Source organism: Schistocerca serialis, chromosome 1 (assembly GCF_023864345.2).
Source record: "Schistocerca serialis cubense isolate TAMUIC-IGC-003099 chromosome 1, iqSchSeri2.2, whole genome shotgun sequence".
In the NCBI taxonomy this organism is placed as follows: Eukaryota; Metazoa; Arthropoda; class Insecta; order Orthoptera; family Acrididae; genus Schistocerca; species Schistocerca serialis.
In genome coordinates this window covers 453727173-453745803 of record NC_064638.1, presented here as the reverse complement: position 1 = coordinate 453745803, position 18631 = coordinate 453727173, and the positions used below count along the sequence as shown (strand labels likewise).

Below are 18631 nucleotides of genomic sequence, written 5' to 3'. Positions count from 1 at the left end.
CTGCACTTGTCACTTTACAAATGAAGTTAATACTTACTGATAACTGAGAGCAGCATTCCTTCTGTCTGTGACAGATTCTGTCAGTTCTGCCATCTCAGCAAGATTCCTGCTCACAGTTAAGGATCAGTACCATGATAGAATACATTCAAAGAGAACATTTAAACTTTAAATTTTTTTTATTTCTCACTGTTTACTTGGTATCATCTGACTTACATTTCTTAAAATAATATAACATTAGCTAACTATAGACATTGTGCCTTAGATACCCTATTAACAAATTAAATTAAAATTTTTGTGTTGTAAGCACAGGATCATTCTTTTTTCTTCACAAGAGGCACAGCATACTTCTCATAAGCTGCAGACAAGGCCTTTAGTATGGGGCCAACATATTCCAATGATCTATAACAAAAGACATTACGTATTGATAAGTACCTCTGTTCTGTGTGAGCAAATGAATTTTTTTCTGATTAAAAATCTTACATAAAAATTAATAATGCTTTTTATCACAGGGAAAAAAATAATAAAATTAGGAAAACAGAGGGGTGGGTCAAGTACTCACCGTCAGCAGCCAAAATACCTGTATTCCCAATGGACATATTCAAAAGTGAAAAAACTATTCACAGCATTCAAAACAGTTATTAACATTGCTCTTGAAGATGTAAAAATATAGTTCCATCAAAGGGTAACCTTGAGTTTCAATATTATTTTCACATGAAAATTAATTTGAAATATCAGACATAAAATGTATAGGCTCACATTGTATATACAGGGCATGAAAATGTAGTTCAGATATACAGTGAAGGGTCAGAAACACATCTAATGCTGCAGGCGGGTCAAAATTAAACTGGCACAGGAAATATTTCATGCACTTTAAAACAGACAGCCCAACTTATGTCACCCAGACCTGATGTGGATAATGTAAGTAGGGTTGCCTGTTTTAAGGTGCCAACCCTGTAGAAAGGAACTGTGCTAGATTACCGAAGTAACAGCAAACAAATTCAAAAATTTTACGTAATCAATTACAATTAAAATAACTCAGTTACATTGTGATTAACTTTCACTCTAATGATTTAACATATAAGACTTGGTGGAATGTAAGCAATGAAATGAGAAAAGATAACTACCAGACATGCAGAGAAGTCATGTATCAATCGATTGGTATAAGAAAAAGAACTTAAAATTGTGGTACAAGGTTAGAAACTTGAGTCTATCTTCTGAGCATACAAAATCAAGCAATGAAAACACAAAGTGGCAACATCAACAATGTAAGGAAAAGATAAATTGCTACTTACTGTAAAGATAACATATTAAGTTGCAGACAGACACAATTAAAAGACACTTACACATCAGCTTTTGGCCACAGCCTTCATCAGGAAAAGAAAGAGAAAGATACACTCATTCATTCACACAAGCAAGCACATGACCACCATCTCCGGCAGCTTGGGCCAGCATACAGATAATCACTTAACATGCAGATCAAATTCGTAAGTGTAGCTGTGTATGTACATGTGCATCAGTGTGCTCTGAAGAAAAACACAACAGGGGATATTCAATGTGTATCAAGAACAGCACGGAAAAGGATCACAGAAATTCCGGAAAACCTGAATTACAGGCTCTTGAAGATAGATTCCAGCTATCCTGTGAAATCCTACTTGCAGTTTAAAGAGCAAGTATTGAGTGAGGAACTTAGGAACACACTACAGTCTCTTATATATTGCACCCCAAGGGATTGCAAAAACAAAGTTACACTAATTACAGCATGCTCAGAAGCATGTATCAATCATTCTTCCCATGCTCCAATCACAGATGGAATGAGGCAAAACCCTGCTAAATGTTGGTACACAGGAAGTACCTTCTATGATGCACTTCATAGTGTTTAGTGGAGTACGGATACAGAAGTAGATTTCCACCAGTCGACAATTTACTCCACTGTATGGTGAGTGGTTGCCTCCACTAATTTTTATTTTTTAATTCCACACAGTCTCAACTCCCCCCCCTCCCCCCCTTCCCCCTCCTCTGGTACGTTTTAAGTGGGAACACAAACAGAAGTTGGTGGAAGACAGATACTTGATTTCAGAAGGATTGCAAGAAAGAGGATGTGTTGGAGGGACAGTTCCCACCTGCATAGTCTAGAAAAAAAGAAAGGAAGAATAGAGTTTAACATCTTTATTTATTTTCACCAATTAGTCATCTTCTTTTTATTGCTGTCAGAGCCTCCTTCATAGAAAGTTCTGCTTCATGTTCTCCCTAAGCCTTCACATAAATACCTCCATAGGAAATTCTGCTTCTCATTCCCCCTAAGCCCTCACCTGTAAACTCATCCATATTTTCAACAATTTTAAACTGTCATATAATTAGCTAACATTTCAAACTTGTATGCATCAATGGATATGATACGCAACTGCAGGTGCCAAATAATTCTCTTCTAAGAGGTATCTGAGAACAGCAGTCTTGGTTTATGGTGAATCTCAGGCATGTTATAATCAGTACTAATAAATACTGGTATTTTACTCTTAGTCTTTATACTATTTAAACTGATTGCTGACAGGATTGTTGTGGCAACAACCACAGACCAGACTTTGCAATGTGTGAAGGGGCATGCAGGTGAGCAGCCTACAAAATCCTACCACCAGGCACTAGAACACTGCTGGCACAGCAAGCTGTAACTTCACAGTCTGCTGCAGTTGTGGGCTAGACTTCCACATGCGGTGGCATAGCACTGTGCTTCTGTAGTCAAACCTGTTTGATCAGAGGTGGTCTCCTGTCACAACATAGGTGGCCCAAGCAACTATAAATACTTGCCACTCAGCTCTTGGCAGAACTTGAATTTGTACTATGCCCGATTCCAGGACTACCAGCTGCAGCCGACACCTTGACAGGCTTCACATCAGCTGTGATCCAAGTAGCCCAAGCAGCTTCAGCTTCATCTAGCAACATCATCATACAGCCACTGGTCTGCAAGCCACTGATAGATCTGAAGAAGGTTCTGTGTCTTGAACCATAGCCACGAAGTGAAGACCTGTTGTAGGATTTCTTTGACTGACACTTTAGATGACTCTGAGGACCCCCAGTTTGGTGCCGGGTGTCTGAAGTGCACAGCCACCAGTGTGTTAGTTCAGTGGCTACTGGGAATGTATTCCTTGCATCAGCCCTATGGCCTTGCTGGCCATAGCTCTTCTGCTGTGGCAGCTCTCCCCTGCTTAACACATACACGCACTGCCGTGGTACCTAGCACATCGTGAAGAGTTATGCTGAGGTAGCAATCCACTGCCTGGATGACCACACACAATACTGAGATGTTGACAACAGTCCCTGAATAGAAGTGTTGCTGAATAAAGTATGTTAATACTGAACGTTCTCTTGTGATTCGTCACTCACCATGGTAAGGTAGAATGCAACCCCCAATTCGTGCACGTGCCATTGTGGGGCAGAAATGACTATTCTGGCTGATAGTAGTAACCACATTGCACATTTGGTGTCAGAAGAAAGCCAGTAACACAATGATATCAAGGGACAGCAGCATCATTTCAACACGGTGATTGGAAACAAGATATTTTTTGAGTTTTTTCGTGTGATTGCACTGACGTGCCAAACTGCCTGGATTGCAGGATCGAATGGAAGGTTCAACTGGTGAAAGTTGTAACAACCCAAGGGTGATTTTCTCTTTTCCAGATTGCCTGTACTGATGACAGTCTCTTGGTTTATGAATCATCTGATACTCTTTTGATCAACATTTGCATGATTATCAACTTTTGCAAAGAAGCTGATTTTTAAATTTATTTATCCCTTATTTCTACTTCTGTATCCTAATGGATAGTTATGAAAATCATTGGTATTTTTTGGTATGCATATAAAGATTTATTGCACTCTAAAAAGCTAGTCATCCGGATTTTTTGCATTTAATTTTAAAAAATCACATAAAATTAATTATTAATGTTAATCCAAATTATATTTTACATTAATGCATGCATCTCTACTTTTATAATTTACAAAATTAATCAAAAGACAGAGTCATTTTCCAATTTTGCTGTTTTATTACTATTATTTTCCACTTTCTGTAGTAATACAGCAAAAGTGGGAAATGACATCATCTTTTTACTAAATTCATTGCTTCAGTATCCACTATGAAGAAAATACAAAATTAATTTTATAGTATAGATCAATGTAACTTCTTTGAAAATTATCTTTGGTGTATTATGGGCTTTGGCCAAAAGTTGAAACCATGTGAGGCAGTTTGTTTTCTATTGTTGTTGTGGTTATGGCTCTGCTTGGCTAAGTCTCATTTCAAATCTGTTGTGTGAAGTTATGCAGGTGTACATTGTCTTTGCGACTCACAAAGACATAAATTCACTTCACAGAACTATGTAAATCAAAGAAATATTATGTGATAGAAAGTGTGGCATGGAATGTGTTTGCAATCAAGTTTATGATTAAATACATCAGCAGCAGCAAATACAGTGTTTAGCCACTTATAAAGCAAACCCCTGACCTCTATACTGCAAAGTTTTGCTCAAATGAGTTTCAGCCTCTGGACCACTGAAGCCACCAAAACGACAGGTAGAGGTTGACATTTTACGTAACTACCATTCAATGGACTATTTTTATTTTGCAAGAATGATATGATTCACCAGAGTGGCATGCTACATATTTTTCTGATTATTTTTCATAACACATTTATGATGGATAACTATAAATTGGACTCCGTCAGTGATTTAAGTGAGGAGGAGGAGGATATTGGTGTTTAACATCCCGTCGACAACGAGGTCATTAGAGATGGAGCACAAGCTCGGATTAGGGAAGGATGGGGAAGGAAGTCAGCCGTGCCAAGGAACCATCCCGGCATTTGCCTGGAGTGATCTCCTAAATCAGGATGGCCGGACGCGGGATTGAACCGTCGTCCTCCCGAATGCAAATTTAAGTGACTTTAGGTGGCACACTAGAGAATAGGTGGTGGTTTGTGTCCAGTTAGGTACAGGAAGTGTAACTTGTCAGGGCACAGTGCTCCATATGCCCAGGCCTTCCAGTGATTTGTTTTAAATGTATGAGGCTTGGACGTTATGTCAGAGAATGCTTTCTTCCAGGAGTGCTAGTTCAGCAAGGTTCGCAGAAGAGCTTCTGTGAAGTTTGGAAGGTAGAAGATGAGGTACTGGCAGAATTGAAGCTGTGGGGATGAGTCTTGAATCATTCTTGGATAGCTCAGAGGGTAGAGTAGCTCAGATGGTAGACCACTTGCGCACGAAAGGCAAAGGTCCCAAGTTCGAGTCTTGGTCCAACACACAGTTTTAATCTGCCAGGAAGTTTCATATCAGTGCACACTCCGCTGCAGAGTGAAATTCTCATTCAGTAAACATATTGTATGTGGTTGAGCCACTAAAAGTGAATTAGATAAGACATGGCATTGCATGTGGTACGTGTACTTGGTGAGGATGTACTATCTGTCAGAACAGATTACTTTGGGGCCAATGACATAGACTTGTCTTAAGTGTTGATGGTTGCCAGTTTGGAGATTTTAGAGGAACATGATCTGGACAGAATGAATTCAGACCCTTCACCTGTTAAAATACATTACAGCAAAACATAAAACACTTGAAAGGAGTCATAAAGTTAGCAATGGCACTGTTGTTATTAGAGTTTGAAGATCTGTTTGATCCTCATTACTCTTTGCTTGTGACCCTAGAGACACAGCATCAAATCACAACTGGAAGGTCATTGCCCATGCATCATAAACTATATAGAATACAACGTCATCTGCAACCAGTGATGGAATAGTCCATTGATCAGGCATTAAAGGACAGTATTATTGCAGAAAGTAATAGTCTTAGGGGAGCACCATTGATGACCATTCTAAAAAATAGTACAGATGGCACAAAGGCCACAGCAGTTTTGTTGCGATTACAGTACCTAAATAGTTGCAAGATTACAGACACTTATCCAATCCCAAATATAATGTAACTTTGGATAATCTGGGGCAGTGCAGGTATTTCTCCATCATGTATCTGTGGAATGGCTATCATCATCTAGAAGCAGTATCAGAGAAACAACTGAAAACATTTTTGGTTCCTTCCAGACACTACCAACATCAATGCATGCTGTTTGGATGAAAGAATGTACCAGTCACGCTTCAATGTTGTCAGGTGGAGGTTTTTGAGGGTTCAAACCAAGGCAATGTATGATATTTTCCAAGGAAAATGGCAAGTGTTTAAGTGGTTGCATGCAGCACATCTGACACTCAATGTAGAGAAAAGTCATTGCGCACTGCTGGAGTACAATACTTAGGACATCTGATTAGTCATGAGAGACAATACGTAAATAAAATCAGTGCAGGAACTAAAATCTTGTTTGTGCCTAGCAAATTATTGCAGAAATTTTGTACCAAAATTTTCATAGATAAGATGGCCTCTTACTCACCTACTGAAAAAAGGAGTGAAGTTTCACTGATCATCAGAATGTCAAGATGCATTCAGTAAATGGAAAGAAATGTTGACAAGTGGTCCATTGTTGGTTTTTACAAATTATGAGTAGGAATTCATATTGTCATGTGAAACAAATAATCATGCATTTAGCTGTGTATTGGGTCAACAAGTGGATGGAGCAGAATATCTGGCTGTCTTTGCCTCACATCAGTTGAATAAATTGGACAGAAATTACTATAGAACAGAGAGACAAATGCTGAGTCTCATACATGACATTACATACTTTTGATGTTATTTGCATGTTAGGAAATTTAAAGTGAAAACTGATCATGCAGCTTTAAAATGGCTATTAGATTTGAAAGATCCACCAAGCAGTTTAATATATTGTGCACTGAAATTCAGAGAGCTTGATTTTGAGGTAATCCAATGACTAGGAAAAACACATTAGAGTGCATATTGCTTCAGGTGGAAGGTTTGTATCTTACAAGGAGTGGGTCACACTGCTGGAGAATGGCAAAAAATTTTGAGCTCGGGCAAACACCATAAGCTATTTGCAATGCAGTCACAATTCATTGTGACAGTGTTATGTAAGCAAACAAAACACAGACTTAGTGTTGTGGTTGCAACTGTGCTGTGGAAAGAAGTACTGAGATAGGCACAAGGTCATGTGTCAGCAGGCCATGGGGTTGAAGAACCTCAGAACGACATGAAGTCAAATAGTATTGGTGGCAAACACAAAAGCAGGCCATGGAGCAGTATGTCAAAAACTGTGTACAGTGTGTAAAGTGGGCTGAATTGAGCCATCAGCACATTCCTCTCCAAAGTTTACCAGAAGCCAGTAAACTATTTTAAGTGATTGGTTCAAATATCTTAAGTTCTTCTGGGGAAAATGCTGGCAGGGAATCACTATGTACTAACAATAACAGATCACTTTTCATGCCATGGGAATGGTGGCTATCCCATATCAGCAATCTGACATGGTGGCTCAGATCATGGTGAATAATTCATTGTTGAAGTATGGTATTCCAAAAATGTGGATATTTACCAGAGTACTAATAGTATGTTAGTGTTAATGAAACAGTTTTGTCATTTGTTAGATATTTATAAATTAGGGGCAAGTGCTTTACACACACAAGTAAATGGAAGAACTGAGTGAATTCATTGTACAATAGGGAAAATGTTAAGCCATTATATCAACAGTCATTATAATGACTGGGATACCTTATTATCCTACAGTGTGGCAGTGTAGAATTCTAAAGTTCGTGAGAGTATGGGTCTGTCACTGTATGAGGTAATATGTGGCTGGAAAATGCCATCACCAAAAAAGGGAAAAATGGGAAACTGATACAAAATTTCCTGAGAACTTAATCAAGTGCAAAAAGTAAATATAAAATCCCTGGAAAATCAGGTACAGGTGCAGCAACAGACTGCTAAGGTATCTGAATACTGTGTAGGACAGTGGGCAATGTTAACAAGCCTTATAACCTGAAAGGAAAGACAAAGAAATTGTTCACTTATTATCAGGGTTCATACCATGTAATCGAGATGACCTCATCAGTGAGCGTGAAACTGCAACTTCCTATTTGTATAACAGTTGCCCACATTTGGCATATCTGAACTTTTTGTGGTATGCTGAGGTCTCTGCCACTGTTACCAGCTTCAGCCCCAAATATGAGGGCAGCAGCAAGTGGAGAAGACCGTTCTTGCACAATCCATGCGCATGTTGTCTTATACATTAAAACGTAGGGTGAATGATATAAACGAGACTTGAGAGGGTTTGATGCTTCCCTGCTTCAGGGAACACTGCCTGGGGAGATGTCCATGAAGGGAATCATGTTACTGATGCTGCTGCACTTCTCAAGCTGCAGAAGGATCAGCACCATGCAGGTAAAACCAATAGAGGGTGGGGTGCTTTTCACCTGGCAAAAATATGTCATCATGATGGATCTTTGAAAGACATTGAAACTGACATACAATGCTGAGATTTGAAGAATGAGGTTGAGTAGCTGTCAGTAGTGGGTACCAACACAAGGTATGAGTGCTATGCAATTCACCTGTATCCCATAAGATGGGTGAAACTTTCATGTGTTTGGACAAAGGTGATTGTCCTGGTTACACCAGACGGGGAGAGGCATACTTTGGTGACAGCAAATGAGCTGCAGCAATGCCAGAGGGAACATATTATGGTATGTCCTTCCATGGTGGCCCAGACTGTCACAGAGACATGCAAGATAGAATGTTTTTTGGGGGAAGAAGTGCGGGAGGATGTCCACATGACAAACTCGCAACACAATCATGTTTTCAGAAGGCAAGCTCTCATGATCACATATACTCCTTGTATGATTCGGTTGTATCTATCACCACTTGCTTCAAGCAAGGATGTTCAAGGGGAACAATACACTTAGAACTACATAACAGTGGGATATTACTGGATGGAATGAAGTATGATTTAATAGTGGATATGCTCCAGAACCTAATCGATCCTTAACTGTATTTATGTGATAATACTTTAGAAATCTGCCAGCCAGGAATCTGACATACCTGAATAATATCCTAGTCACCACCATACTCAGTTCTCTCAATGAGCTTATAGCCACCCAGAATTGGCTTATTAGGGTAGAACAGATGTTCCAACATCTACAATAATACTGCAGTGAATAACAGCACAGGGTTCTGGTAACAGAAATTTCATCCTTGGGTATAATCTTAACCCCAGCCTTCACTTATATAGCCTATGTCTGTCAGTGGCAAAGAATCATCCGACCATCTACACTTGCACGACCACTCTGCAGTTCACACTCAAATGCTTGGCAGAGGGCTCATCAAAGCACTTTCACAAATTTCTCTGCTGTTCCGCTCCTGAACAGCACACAGAAAAGAGAACATTTAAATCTTTCCATGTGCATTCCGATTCCTCTTATTGTATTACTATGATCATTTCTCCCAATGAAGGTACACTTCAACAGAATATTTTTGCCTTTGGGCGAGAAACTTGGTGATTAAAATTTCATGAAAAGAGCTCACAGCAGTGAAAAATGCCTTTGTTTTAATGATTGCCACCACAACTTTTATATTGTATCCATGTTACTCTCTCCCCGTCCTTCTTTGAACTTTATCAGTCCCATCATCTCATGCTGCACAGCAATACTCTGGCAGAGGACAGACAAATGTGGTGTAGGCCATGGATTCACTGTATCACCTGAGTGTTCTGCCAGGAAACCACAGTCTTTGGTTCACCTTATCCACAATATTATCTGTGTGATCATTCCAATTTAAGTTGTTCATATTTGCAATTGTTATAATTGTTAGGTTTCTTTTAGTACTCGTGTGTATGACCTCCATTTTTCATTATATAGGGTCATTTGCCACTTTTTGCACCATAAATGACAGGATCATCAGATAATAATCTAAGAGGGCTGTTCAAATTGTTTCGTAAATCATTTTTGTAGATTATGAACAGCAGGAGGCCTATAATACTTCCTTGGGTAACATCAGACACTACTCGTTTCACGTGATGACTTAGCATCAATTTCTATCAACTGTGGCCTTTCTGACAGTAAAACACAAATCCAGTTGCACAACTGAGATGATATACTCAATAGGCTTGCTATCAGATTTGAAGACAATTGCAAGGAACAGTCTCCAAAGGAAATCAGGAAATCTGGAAATATGGCATCAATGTGAGATCCCCTGTCAATAGCACTCATAACTTCATGAGAGTAAAGTGCTTGCCTTTATTAAGTGATTTGAGTTGCTGAGGATGTCCTATTCTAGGTTAGGTTAGCAGCTGTTTTTGATTCAAGTTCTGGACTATTTACCTCATATTCTTTGGTGCAATAATTTTGGAAAACTATATTAAAACTACTTTTGTAGTACTGTCATTGGTAACATTACCAGCACTGTTGGCAATGCAATCATGTGAAACCCAACTCACATTTTTCTCGCATGATACACTGAAAGCTTTGGATCAAGGCAGTTAGATAGATGCAGTATTTCTTGATTCCTGAGAAGCATTTGACTCAGTACACACCTATGCTTATTGTCAAAATTACAATCATATGGGGTATCAAATGATATTTGTGACTGGATTGTGATTTTTTTTGGGAGGGAGGACACAGCATCATCTCTTGGATGGAGAGTCATTGTCAGATGTAGAAGTAACTTCAGGTGTGTCCCAGGGAAGTGTGTTGGGATCCTTGCTGTTCAGGATGTATATTAACAACCTTGCAGGCAATATTAATAGCAACCTCAGACTTTTTGCAGATGGTGCAGTTATCTATAATGAAGTGCCATCTGAAAGAAGCTGTACAAATATTTGGTCAGATCTTGATAAGATTTTAAGGTGGTGCAAATATTAGCAACTTGCTTTAAATGCTCAGAAATGTAAAATTGTTCTCTTCACAATACGAAAAAAATTAGTATCCTATGACTATCGTATCAGTGAGTCGCTGCTGGAATTGGCCAACTCACTGGGTGTAACACTTTGTAGAAATATGAAATGGAATGATCTTGTAGGCTCAGTTGTGGGTAAAGCAGATCTTAGACTTTGGCTTATTGGCAGAATTCTGGAGAAGTGCAATCAGTCTACAAATGAGATTGCTTACAGATCACTCGTGTGACCTGTCCCAGAATATTGCTAAAATGTATGGAACCCATAACAAATAGAATTAACAGATGGTGTTGAATGTATACAGAGAAGGGCAGCATGAATGATCACAGGTTTGTATGATCCATGGGAAAGTGTCACAGAGATACTGAAAGAACTGAACAGGAAGACTATTCTGAGAAAGTCTATTAATAAAGTTTCAAGAACCAGCTGTAAATGATGACTCTAGGAATACACTGTGTATCACTCACACAAGGATCATGAGGATAAGATTAGAGTAATTACTTCATGTGCAGAGGCATTCAGACTATCATTCTTCCCATGCTTTGTACATGAATGGGATAGGAAGAAACCCTAATTATTGGTATAATGGGATGTACCCTCTGCCATGCACCTAATGGTGGTTTGCAGAATATAGATGTAGATGTAGATATAGAAGTACTGATTGTGTCTTGCTACTGGTGTACTTTACATATGAGCAGAATCTCTTTCGATTTTCTGCCAAATTTCGAGACAGTTTCATTGGGGAGTCCTTGCTAAATTTTGAGCTTCTGCAAAACTTTGACAATCTTGGCAGTTTTGTGTTGTTTTAAATTTAGCATGCTACTTCCATTGCCTCTGTGACTGCATTCTAATAAGTTTTATGTACCATGGGGAATCAGTTCCATCTCTTATTGATTTATTTTGTGTAAATCTTTCAATTGCCGCTGATACTACTTTCTTGAATTCAAGCACCATCTGTTCTATGCTTACATCATTAGTTCAGAAGGAATGGAGACTTCCTCTTGGGAAGGTGCGAAGCAAATTTTTACCTACTCTTTTAAATAGATATATTTTAGATTTATTTCTGGTGGGTTTGGATTTTATGATATTCAGTGTCACTGTAACTACCTTGTGGTCATTAACCACTGTACCCATCATGATGCTCCCTATTTGTTCAGGATTATTTGTTGCTAAGAGGACAAGTATGTTTTTGGAACCATTTACATTTTGAGTGGGCTCATAAACTAATAAATCAAAATAATTCTCAGAGGAAGCATTCAGTAAAATTTTGGATGAAGCTTTATGCCTACCACCAGCTTTGAACATGTATTTTTGCCAACATATCAAGGGTAGACTGAAGCCATCACCATTTATAACTCTATGAGTGGAGTATCTATTTGAGATGATACTCAAGTAATCTTTGAATGTTTTAGCAACTGTATCATCAAAGTCAGGGGGTCAGTAAAAGTAACCAATTACTAATTTATTCCAGTTTTCAAGTGTAAGCTCTACCCATACTATGAGTCACACTCTCCCGCAAGTCACATCATTATCAAAGGCACCTTCAGTGCTGGGTGAGAGGGTTTGCATGTTGCAGTGCAGTCAAGTGCAATGTCGGCAGTAGCATAGCTGCTGGCAGGTCACCCAAGCCAGACAGGCTTTGACAGAGGAGCAGGATGAATCATGTCTCACATAGAGCACGGGGCACTCTGTAGGTGAAGGGAAGCCAACCTGGTCCTCAAAGTTGGGGGCTGGGCATTCGGCTAAAAACCCCAGCTCGTAAAATGGAATTGTTGCAGATACTGCACATCAGCCTAGAAGGATATGGATTACAGGATGCTGGCATGCCAAAGAAAAAGGTTAACAAGAAGTAAAATGGATATCATGATAACCACCTGGAACCTGAGGACACTTAAGAGACCTGGCAAATTGCAAGCGATTATAGAAAAAATAGATAAGTATAGAGTAAAACAGCTGTACTACAACAAATACAATGGAAAGGACAGGGAAAGACTGATTCAAGGAATCGTATATTGATGTATAGTAGCGGGGATACAGGCCGTCACAGTATTGGCTCTCTTACATGTAGCTCAGTGAAGTCAAATATAATTAGTTTCAAAGCAATTAAAAACACATTGCATTCTTTGAGAGTTAGGGCAACATTTTTCAGTGTTCAATGTATGTGCCTATGTCCCTAAGGAGAAATCAGATGAAGATGAGAAGGATGCAATTTACTCCAAACTGGAAGAGGAAATCAGCAAAGTCCAAAGGCATGATACAAAAATCTTTGGGGATCTGAATGCTAAAATAGGGAGTGAAGAAGTGTATAGAAACATAATGGAGAAAGAAAGCTTGCATGAAGACAGTAATGACAATGGACTAAGGCTGACAGACTTTGCCAGCGGTAAGCAGACAATAATAAAAAGCACATGGCATCAGAGGAAAGATATTAAGAAATGCATGTGGGCATTACCAGATGGAGTTACAAGAAACCAGATAGACCAAGTAATTATAGATAAATGGCACACATCAGACAATATGGAAGTAGTATCTGTAGAGGGGCAGATCGACACACAGTCCATTACTGTACTTAGTGTAGATCTGATACAGACAGTATGCAGATATGGCAAGAAACAAAAGGAGTAGGGGGAAAGTGGAACACAGTATAGAAAGTCTCCAAAATAAAGAAAGGTAGGAAGAATGCAAGAATAAATTAGAAGAGACTATTGATGCAAAAAAGACTGCATGGAAGGAAGGGGGTGTAGAAACTGAATGGTGGGAGATGAATATTGGAAACAGAAAACAGCCATCATGCAGCTGTGGCAAAAGTACCAGGAGGGCAGGATACCAGAGTAGAGTGAAATTGTTCAACGTGAAAGTGCCCACTGGTACTTCAAGAGACAAATATAGGAAGACAACAAAACTGGCAAAGGAAGACTATAGAGAGAAGAGGAAAAGAGTGGATAAGTAATGCAAGGTGAAGAAAAGGCTGTATGAAAGGAGTAAGAGCAGTTGAATGAAATGAGAGATAATAATGAGATACAAAAATTCTTTGAAAGATCTAGAGGAATGAAGAGAGGACTTCTATAAACGAAAAGATGGAAACTTATTAGCCGGCTGCTGTGGCCACGCGGTTCTGGCGCTGCAGTCCGGAACCGCGGGACTGCTACGGTCGCAGGTTCGAATCCTGCCTCGGGCATGGGTGTGTGTGATGTCCTTAGGTTAGTTAGGTTTAAGTAGTTCTAAGTTCTAGGGGACTTATGACCTAAGATGTTGAGTCCCATAGTGCTCAGAGCCATTTGAACCATTTTTTTTGAAACTTATTGGAAATAAAAGCAAAGCTTTAGGAAGATATCAAGAGTGTTTCACAAGTTAATTGATGGAAAGGCAGGTGGGAAGAGAGGGGAAAGCTTGAGTGAACAACAGGAGGAACTGAATTTGGAACTGGAATTAGAATCTGAAGTGGGATGCAATTTTAAAATTAAAGAATAGTACAGCAGCAGGAGAAGAAGACTTAGAGGCTGAATTATTACAATTAGGGGGAGGGGGGGGGGAGAGGGAAGAAAGTGGAGATGGCTGTTAATGAATTAATAAAGGAAATGTGGATTAAGTAAGGAATGCCTAAGGACTGGAGCATGGGAATAATCTGCACATTACTTAAGAAAAGTGTGCAACGAGTGGTTCTGGGACCTTTGACTGCAGCAGATGCTAAGAGATCCTCCATGCCAGCCATTGGTCAAATGTGGGGCAAGCAACTTCAGCTTCAGCTAGTATCATCATCAGCTAGCCTCTGTTCTGCAAGTTGCTACTAGATCTGATAGCTCCAGGTCTTGAGTCAGTGCCAATGAGTGAAGACCTTCTGTAGTGTGTCTTTGTCCAGGACTCTGGGCATTTCCAAGGCTCCTAGACTTGATGCAAGACCTCTGGACACCTGGCCTATTGTTCAAGGCTGCTGCCACCTTTGCTCACTAGCTGCTGGAGACACCTTCCTTGCATCAGCATGGTGACCCAGCAAGCCATTGTTCTTCTGCTGAGGCAGCACCCCACTGCTTAACACACACACACACACACACACACACACACACACACACACACACACACACACACACACACTGTCGCAGTGCCAAAAACTGCACTGAGAATTATGCTGAGGCAGCAACCTGCTGTCTGGATGACCACACACCCCACTGAGACACTGATAAAAATCCCTGTATGGAAGTCTTGAGTATTGGAGAATTTTAGTACTGAATTAGCTCTGCCCTCACCATAATACTGATAGAGCACAACCCACATTTTCTGCCCATATGGTTCTAGGGCAGAGGCAACTATCCTGGCTGATAGTGGTGTCCACATTACTGATACCATGACAGAACTCAAATGACATATAATTTTCTTCTTTCCTTTTTTAAAACTAGTAAACTGTTTTCCTGAAATGATTAGAAATAACTGACATATTTCATTTAAAACATTTTAAATACTGAGTTTTGGTAAATTAGTTGTTACACACTCTATACAAGTAAGTGGAGTATCAGTGTCATAAAAATTGTTGTGCAAATTATTTTAACTTATTTACATCTGCACTACACACTTACTCTGCCAGCCACTTATAGTGTACGGTGGAGGATACCACATAGTACACACAGTGCTCCTCACTTCCTTTCCTATTTCACTCACAAATGGAATGAGGGGAAAACAACTGTTATATGCCTCCATACAAGCTCTAATTTCTCTTATCTTGTCTTTGCAGTCCTTATGCAAAGTGTACATTGGCAACAATAGAATTTTTCTGCAGTCAGTTGCAAGTACCTGTTCTCTAATTTTTCTCAACAACATTTCACAAAGACGAATATCATCTTTCCTCCAGGGATTCTCATTTGAATTCACAAAGCATCTCCTTGACACTCACATGTGGATTGAACCTACTGATAACAAGTCTAGCAGTATGCCTCTCTATCGTTTTGATGTCTTGCTTTAATCTGACCTGGTGAGAATCCCAAACAATCAAACACCTCTCAAGAATAGGTCACACAAGTTCTCTATATATAGTCTCCCTTGTAGATGAGCTACAGTTTGTTAATACTGCCAGTAAAGTGAAGTCAACCATTCATCTCCCCTTCTACCATCCATATGACTTTGTTCCATTTCATATCACTTTGCAACATTATGCCTAGATATTTAATCAATGTGACTGGCGAGCAGCACACTGCTAATACTGTATTCAAATTTTACAAGATTGTTATTCTTCCTCATCTGCATTATCTTATATTTTTCTTCATTTAGAGCAAGCTGACATTGCTTAAATATACAGCTAACAATTATTTGAATTTACTAAAACATTATGTTCACTTATAAGTAGGTGCCCTTCTGCTGGTGCAGACAGTTCAGCACCATATGTGCTAAATAAAAGTGCTTTCAGTGTGAAGTGTTCTTGTTAATTGTGCTTGATTCAGATTTAAGAAAAAGCCAGTCTGACAAATAATCTGTTCAGCTTGCTCGAACCAACCAGACATTAGATTTTAAAATGTAATTATATTGAAACTAGATTTTTTAGCTCAGTTAGATAAATATACTTTGTTGTATCTTACCGCTTTTGGTACGCTGATGACGAATAAGCAGTTGAAGGAACTGGATTGTTAAAAGTGGCACCATTGGCATAAGCATCATATTGAGTTCCCACAGCACCAAGAGGCTGACTGAAGTAGGTGACATGTTCACAGGTGCCCAACAGGTAGCACAGCTTGATGCCAAAGAGTGGTAAGATAAGAGAGAGTATAGCACCTATCACCAGTACCGCGAGAATGATAGCGCCAGCAGAAGCCAGGAAGTACATCACGTTGGCTGGCAGGTCTTCTGTAACAGTCCTCAGGCCCACTGATGACATGCATATGGTTACACTAGACTCTGGCTATTTCTAACTACATTAATGTTTATATGATAAAAGTCTAGCTGAGCATATCAGAAAAGAAAACCACGCACTGTACAGAGGAGATGTTGGGTAGTGGCCAGACACTTAAACAAAAGAGTTGAACAAGGCAACTATGTGTGTGTGTGTGTGTGTGTGTGTGTGTGTGTGTGTGTGTGTGTGTGTGTGTGTGTGTGTGTGTGTGTGTGTTTGTGCACACATGCACGTGTGTGCTATATGAAGTTTATCCTCTGGAAAACATAACATCACAAGTATACAGTAATCTTCCACAGCTGTGTCTTCTTTAGTTAAAACTTCCAGGCTGAGAAGCCATGGTCAATGTACAAGACTGTTTCCTTACATTTCATCTCTAACTGTGAGAGACATCTTCTGAGGTAAAATGACTACTGCCACTAAGGTTTGAGGGGCTCTCACACTTATTGGGTGCATAAAGGACACAGCCATACGTCACATAATGCAGACTGTGTGACTCTCTCTGGATGGCATCATCATTCTTGATCAAAAATAAATGATTGTCATTCTGTTGGTGCAATGTCGACATCCCTATTTTATCTAACTTCGAAACTTCTTCTTTTCTATTTAAAATTGTTATGGTGTTTATGAATCTCTATCTCTTATTTATACGTGTGCACATTATAATGTGAGATGGAAACCACAAAACAAAATTCAGTGAGATGAGCATTTTAGCGATGACATTACATTATCATCAGACATGTATAGAGAAGCAATAGTGATTCATAAACACTGTAATAATTTTAATATAAAAGAAGAAGGTTTGAAGCTAGATAAAATACGAACATTGACTTTGTGCCAACAGAATTACAATCAGTTATTTTTGATTGAGAATGTTGATGCCTTCCAGAGATAATCACATAGTCAGCTTCACATGATGTCTGGTGGATCCCCCTATGACTCTATAAATGTATAAACGTGATATCCCTTGAAGCCTTAGTGGCAGTAGCTACTTTACCTCCTGCAGTTGGAGGTAAAACATCAGAAAACTGTTTTATACATCAACACAGCCTCTCAGCCCACAATTTTTAACTTAAATAACATCAGAAAGTCGGATGTACTACTTAGTGTCTATTTTGTGCACCTGTTCAATGTTTTTACTTAAATTTGTGTTTTAACATCTAATAGAAAGCTCAAAATATCTTCACAGAGGCAACCTTGATGTGAATAGAAATTTTATGAGTAAAATTATATATTTAATTACAAAAACAAAGCAATGATATAATTACACAGTCAAATCATCTGTAGTCTCACTTTGTAATGTACCAATTCTATGAATATATTTGTAAAATGGTGTCACACCACTCACACGACAACAATGATAGAAGGATTTTATTTAATGGCAAGTTCATAGAAACTGTGAGTCATATCTAGACTCATGACACAGTGTGCATTTCCTTGACTCTGTGTGTAAAAAAGAAGATTGAACTTTAATTTGAACTGGTTGGGTTTTTGGAGAGGAAGAGGAAAGCTGTGATTTATGCTCGGCTCATTCAGAGAATTTTCTTGGTTAATTGGGTCCCATGACTGATTTTCATTGCACCTAAATGTGTAACTAAACTCTACAAGCATCATTTCATGTAGAGAATTGCTGTGAATCCAGGACACCCATACCTACACCCTAGCTCTCAGGAAAGCAAAAATATTATTTAAAAGTCTGTATTGTGCAGACAGGTTCATAACTGGAACTTTTCTGTGGCTAACTACAAGTCACCATTCATCTTCCAAGACATTAAAAATACTCCATAGTTCCAGATCTAGCTAGCCCCACCTCCCCCCCCCCCCCCCCCCAAAAAAATCAGAAACTCTCATATGGGTGTCCTTGCTACGAATGCTATGAAACAGTATTAGTTGTGCAGATAAACAGAAATATTGTTCAAAGAAGAGATATTTACAAAATCTACCATGACTCTT

At 39.1% G+C, this 18631-nt stretch overlaps 1 protein-coding gene across 2 annotated transcripts in view; it reads right to left on the bottom strand.

The window, feature by feature from the left end:
- Positions 1-243: 243 nt before the first annotated feature.
- LOC126457691 (uncharacterized) overlaps positions 244-18631 on the bottom strand; it is a 32339-nt gene continuing 13951 nt past the window's right edge. The window contains exons 3-4 of one of the 2 annotated variants that reach the window (XM_050094219.1): positions 16368-16653; positions 244-399 (exon numbers count right to left, since the gene is read on the bottom strand). In XM_050094219.1, coding sequence (XP_049950176.1) covers positions 312-399; positions 16368-16653 — 374 coding nt within the window. In that variant the 3' untranslated portion in view covers positions 244-311. The remainder of the gene's footprint in view (positions 400-16367; positions 16654-18631) is intronic. The other variant, XM_050094228.1, reaches the window with a different exon arrangement.